Source organism: Ostrea edulis, chromosome 6, assembly GCF_947568905.1.
Source record: "Ostrea edulis chromosome 6, xbOstEdul1.1, whole genome shotgun sequence".
Lineage (NCBI taxonomy): Eukaryota > Metazoa > Mollusca > Bivalvia > Ostreida > Ostreidae > Ostrea > Ostrea edulis.
This window is the reverse complement of record NC_079169.1, coordinates 19808373-19814897: the sequence shown is the minus strand read 5'-3', so window position 1 is coordinate 19814897 and position 6525 is coordinate 19808373. Positions and strand designations below refer to the sequence as shown.

General features: G+C 35.1%; 1 protein-coding gene across 5 annotated transcripts in view; it reads left to right on the top strand.

Annotated features, from left to right (window-relative positions):
- Positions 1–6525, top strand: part of LOC125645868 (uncharacterized) — a 78143-nt gene that overhangs the window by 51211 nt on the left and 20407 nt on the right. For all 5 annotated transcript variants that reach the window (XR_008796236.1, XM_056141780.1, XM_056141781.1 and 2 more), the window contains 2 exons: positions 1859–2092; positions 2243–2365. Coding sequence is in view for 4 of the 5 variants with exons in the window: in XM_056141780.1 (XP_055997755.1) it covers positions 1859–2092; positions 2243–2365 (357 nt within the window). In the remaining variant the exon portion in view is untranslated. The remainder of the gene's footprint in view (positions 1–1858; positions 2093–2242; positions 2366–6525) is intronic.

Sequence of the window (6525 nt, the reverse complement as noted above, 5' to 3'; positions counted from 1 at the left end):
CGGCGACGGATAATTTTAATGAAAGATAATGGATTGAATAATTCCCAAATAAGCGAATCCATAAACAGAGAAATTAATGTTCTTGTATCCAAAAAATCACTCTTTTCGGATTCAATTAGAATCTGCTATATTAATTTTAATTGGTCAATTACATTTGAAAAATGAAATCCGTTGGACCATTTATTAGTTAGACGAGTTTATAGATAAGTCTTGAGGGGAGATGGGGTATGGGGTCGGCAGCTTCGATCTGAAGGGGGGAAGCTACTCAGGTATACTGTGTCCATGGAGACGGGAGACACGGAATGCCATCGTGTGTTTACAGGTGTCAAAACAGGGCTATCATGAGTAGCAAAAGAGCAATGATTGTTAAATGTTGTCGTCGGTAACGCTTTGAACACGTCTATTCGGGAACATGCACTTTACAAACACTGTGCCTTCGATTTCAGGTTAAAACAACATGTACATATACACTTTGATTAGAATCTTCATAATTATTTAAATCTGTCTAAATGTAGTGAAATTAAACAATCTTACAATGCTGGCAATAAGTAACCCATATCTCACAAATCATTTACAAAATAAAAATACGTGTACACGTAAGTGTGGAAAGCAGTGTTTGCTAGTTTAATATGGACGATAAGTGAATAAATCATTTAGGCGACTTTAAACACATTTATTTCAATAACCCAGTCAAGAAATAAATATAATTATGCTACATATTTTTCCGAACAAAAGATACACTTCACATGTATGAAATATTAAACAAAAAAAAAATAATGAATAAGAACAACAAAATTGCCTGACAGAACCTGCATGGACGTCAATTGATTTTACGTTGTGAAATTGTGGTTATCAGACTTGTAAACTCTGCATGTATCTTTTTTCACTCGTATTCATAAACTATCACTTTGTTATAAATTCATGAAAATGTGTCCCACAAGTATTTTGGATATGTGCTGTTTTCATGTATAATGTATTGTTTTTCTCTTTAATTACATTGTAAGTCATTTATCTTCGATTTCGACTACCATATTGACGCGCTCCAGCGATTATCGACAATGTTTATTGATAATCTGACTGTCTCCCTACCTCTTCCCACTAGTTATTTTAACCCCGCCTACTGGAACCGCTGGGACTGCTTTTCGGTTTGTTTACTGGGACTGCTGCGGGACTGTATTGGGACTGCTTTCTGTCAGGTTGGGTCTGGTTGGTACTGTACCTAAGGTTGATTGACATCTGCAGAGACTGAGGCCTACAAATACATGAGAAATGTGTTTTGATAACAATAACATGTAATGATTTTAGATATTTTTTTTATATCTTGAGGAAGCCCAGTATACCAGAGTTTTGATAGCACTGACCCGTCAACAAACGTTTCCTTATAATTCATTTTTTGAAAAAAAGGCATTTGATTAGAAAAATTGCATAATCTCACAACTCAATGTACTATCCGACTTCATTCTGGAGAATGATGTTAAAATTTATGTTCATTAATTCAAAGATACTGTTCTTACATGTAACGAATATGCGGATCTAAAATTATATGTTATTATTCTATATTTAATAATTTAACGACTAGCTGATATTACATCATGTATGCATGAAATTGATCAAGAAGAGTGTGCTAAAAATAGAACGATCCATTAGCTGTGAGTTCGGGGGAGTACTCATCGAATTTGCGACTACATGTGATAAAACTAGCGAAATACTTTTGAATTATCCTAAAACATATGAAAATTCCTTTTGAGGGGGGGGGGGTGTGCATGGTTCTATGGTAGACAGCCTCTTTTAAGATATCTTAAGAGAACAAATCATTAGAATTTCGAAAACTTGAATACGTTTTTTTTATTCTATATAGATATCGACGAGTGTCAGAATGCATCATCGTGTGAACACAACTGTACTAATACGGAAGGGGGGTTCTACTGTACCTGTAGGACAGGGTTTGATCTACATAATACCAGTGTTTGTGTAGATATAGACGAATGCACCACAGCTTCATGTCACAATTGCAGTAACTTCCCTGGAGGGTTTAATTGTTCGTGTGACGAAGGATACTCTCTAAATCTGACTATTATTGCTGAATGCAACAGTATGTATAGAACTGATTTCACTCATTTGTATAGCGTTTTTGAAATGAATGATTGGTTATTACTGTACCTATTCTCTATCCAACAGAATATGGAGATACAATGAAATAACACCGAATAAAACTTACTGATATTAATTTCGCTCATTTCAGATATCGATGAATGTCTGGACGGTAGTAACAACTGTTCTGAGAATGCTACTTGCACAGATACCGAGGGAGGTTATGCTTGTAACTGCCTTAAAGGATTCAAAGATGATGGATACACATGCATAGGTATGATCTTACATTTTTATGCGACTGATTATGACATCATATATAGTCCATGATTTATGTTACACGGTTGAAGTAAAATATTTTGTGTGATTTTCTTCAACTTTCGATTCGTTGTAAATTTCTTGGGATTTGATGTAACAATTTGTTGTTTTTGTTCAGTTTACACTTAAAGTGTAAACCATTTCCGGTATTGTTTTCTGACTATATAATGGGTTGGTTTCTTGTATATTGTTTAACGTCCCACTCGAGAATCTTTCACTCCTATGGAAACGGTACCATTGCCGGAGACATGGAGCCTATGTTTTTATGGTCTCATCATAAGGACCGCCCCATTTAATCGCCTCTTACAAGCAAGGGGCAATGTAGACCTATTCTATCCCGGATCCCCATGGAGCCTGTATAATTAGTTCTGGCATTTAAATTGAAATTGGAATTTTGATGATTTTTAAATTTCTCAAAGATCATGAATTAATGCATTAAGGTAATTCCACTCTTCTAGAATCATAGGCTCAATCTTATATTTGATTGTTGATTCTTCAAATAATATATCTTAATAACAAATAACAATGATAAAATAAGTATGTTGCGGTATTGATCAAGATTTTATCAAATAGTACATATATACCTATCATCAAGGTGAGACAATTGCAATTTTCCTTAAAAAGCATTATCAAAATTTCATAAAAACTGGTAATAACGATATAATGGTATTCAGAACAATTTCATGAAATTATTTCTTTAAAACATATACAAAGTATTTGTACAAAATAAAGGAAATATATCGCATAATGGACTTGATAAATGATTTAATAAAAACAGAGTTATTGCTTTTGGATTAAATATTTTGAAACATATAGCTGATTATTCATATATAACTTAGACTTTTGAAATATTTTATGGTTAATAATATTGTTAAAGATTCCAACAACATTTTTCTTCCTGTCATGCATAAATCTTATTAAATCACTCGCTTTGCCAAATCTTATGACATCACAGTTATACGAGGTGTATATAATTTACATCTCCATTTATGGGATGGTTTCTGAAGTAATCGAAGACCGTTTGGATACAACCCTTTATTATTGGGCTGATTACAAGTGAGACCGACTTTCATGTTTCAAACCCCACAGTATCATCGTACCACATTGTAGTACTAGCCTGTTATTGTGTCGCTCTCAAGTCCTTGTAATGTGTTTTTGGTGGGTGACATGATTTTCAGGCAATCAAATCGTGGATCAACTTTTAAAGTTTCACAATCATCAATGATTGTTAAATGATATTTCTTAGAGACCTGAAACAAGATATTTCATTGTGTGTTGGTTTTGTGTCCTTTCGAGAGAGAGATATGTCACTCATATGGAGACTTCACCAACCGTAAGAACAGCACCGCAAATTTATTCCTATGCATAGCGCACACCACCGTAGCAGAGAGGGTTTTTTACCGTATCAACGCCTGCCGAGACACAGGACCTTAATTTCCAGGGCCATAACCAAGTGACCATCGATTGTCTCTTCCAACCTGTACCCTGTTTAGTTTGTGAATATGACTCGAAACAAACACCCCAAATACAGCATGCAATACCTGTGTTTTAATAGTCAAGGTTGCTAGCGAGAACTTGTATGTTTTTCTGAGTAAACGTTGTTGATAAAGGCATCATGGGTTTTACGAAACACCGTTGGCAACTTTGCAAAGATTTGAAAGAAAGAAAATAAGGCCAAACAATGTAAATAACTGTCAAACAGTGTGAGTGGATAAGATGATATGTATTCCAGTATCAAATTGATATGGTGAATCATTGTTTTCAGGTGCAAGTACTTTGAATTATGTTGAACTTTATTAATGCGTATATAACTTCCCATATTTGTTTTGTGATCAGACTCATCTACATATGGTTGTAGAAAATAATGCATACGAGTGTAACAAGAAGGGAGAAAATGAAACGGACCAGAATGGGATTCGAACCCGGGCCCCCTGAATCTCTAGTCAGGTGCTCTATCAACTGAGCTACATGTATCTGCCCACCGGCGATTGAACCCGGCTGACCACTACACTCCTCCCTCCTTAAATGTCTTCATACCTGAAAATATCAACCCAGGGTCTGAATCCCCCTTGTAGGTATTTTCACCTGTCACTTCCTGAGCTGGTCTACGGCGCCAAATGTAACAGAAAGGAAGAAAATGTAAACAGATCAGACCAGGATTCGAACCTGGACCCCCGAATATCTAGTCAGGTGTTCTACCAACTGAGCTATCTGGCCACTGGCGATCGAACCTGATTGACTGCTACACTCCTCCCTCCCTGTATGCCTTCACACCTGAAGACATCAGCCCAGCATCTTAAACCCTTGGCAAACATGTTCACCTGTCAGTTCAAGGGGCTGGTCAAATGTAACAGGAAGGCAGAAAATGCAATGGACCAGACCGGAATTCGAACACGGGCCCCCTGAATCTCTAGTCAGACGTTATACCTTTTCTTTTTTACACCCAACATATCAGTAATTAGGTGTGATATTGTGTGATTTCGGTATCGTAAAGTTGACGGAATTGGCACATATAAAACTATTTTACTGTCTATAAACAGCCACATATGACGTGAAAAGAAATTTTGAATTTTAGTACCATGAGGATGTTTCCCATTTGGATGGTTGGTCATATTTGATGTTGCGTCTTTATATTGTACCAAGTGGATATACTTTGTAAATAGCGCTGTCTCTCTCTTTTCCATCACAAAAAAGGTCAAAATATTGCACGGTTTATATTGTTTTATGAACTTGCATACGGGTATTGAACACGTGACCGAATATTCGAATGCTAAATTTCCATTCAAATAATAGCGATTTAACATTCATTCGCGAATATTCGTTTAACCTCTAGTAAAAACTCCCGGGTTCTGTCCATTTTTGACGATGGTTTAAGGAACATCTATCAATCTCTTAAATCCTACAAAGTATACAAAGGGGTCAGGTGCCTAAGAGGAGAAAGCATCCCCTGTTGACCTGTACAGTATGTAACGAATGGTTTGACAATTGGTATGAAACACGCCAAACAGTATTCAACCTAATGACAGGCTGTATTTGCAACTTAGATCTTTCCATTGAGCATAAAATTCGAAATAATTACTATAAACGCGATTATTGAAACCACTGTAACAACTCATTTGTCAGTAGTCTATACTTGTATTACCTATATACATTGCATTTGTATGGAAAGATATTAATAGATTATGAATAAAATCTGGTAATAGGCATATATTTTTTCTAAACCTTTGGCTGACTTTCTTCGAAGAAATGGAAGGCTTCATATAGTAGGAGTTATGAGATTGATCACTGTTCGTTATCTTCACCTTGCATAATACTGAATGAAAAACCATTTCCATATGTTGTGTAATATATTTGTACTCGATATTATCCATTGATTTTAGACGATCTATTTTAAGAACGATGATTTTGAAAGTTCAGTAGATAGGTTACATAATAAAGTGTTTGTCTGGAATATTTTGAAGTTTGTGACCTGGAGTCTGAAATCGATTAAGAAAATATGTAAATGTAAATGGGGTTAAAGCAGACGTTATTGGGGAAAACGTAAGTTTGTATATGCATAACTATCGGAACCTTGTTCGATCCGAATTAGGATCAAGTTATGTGTTATTTTAAGAATTAATGTATTCTAATTGATATGCATGTGTATTTTGAAAAAAAAAATTGAATTGATACGACAAACACACATACTTTTGAAAATGGAATTTATTTCTCGCATTATCACCAGTGTGCGATCATTTATACCCATTTGAGACAGCCATGAGATATTTTTCTGTCTTACTCTGCTGCGACGTTATTGATTGTGACGTCATATATTTCCTAAGATTACATTCCACAGGAAAGTGAAATATTTTGGATTGGTGTTTTTTATTTATTTTAATTTGTTATAGTTTTCTGGTGGACAACCTTGGTTTTCTAGTTTACACTTAAGGATTTTCTCTCCTGGTTTGATTTTTTTTCAAAAGTATCAAACATTTTGGATACACCATTTGAACTGATACATCTTTATCCGAACGACATTTAAAACATAAAAAGTATGTTAGTGCGGACTTTAAAAAATTACAGCCCTTCAAAGTTGTCCCTTTGCTGAAACTGAATTTTTCTTGAAAATCACCAATTTTC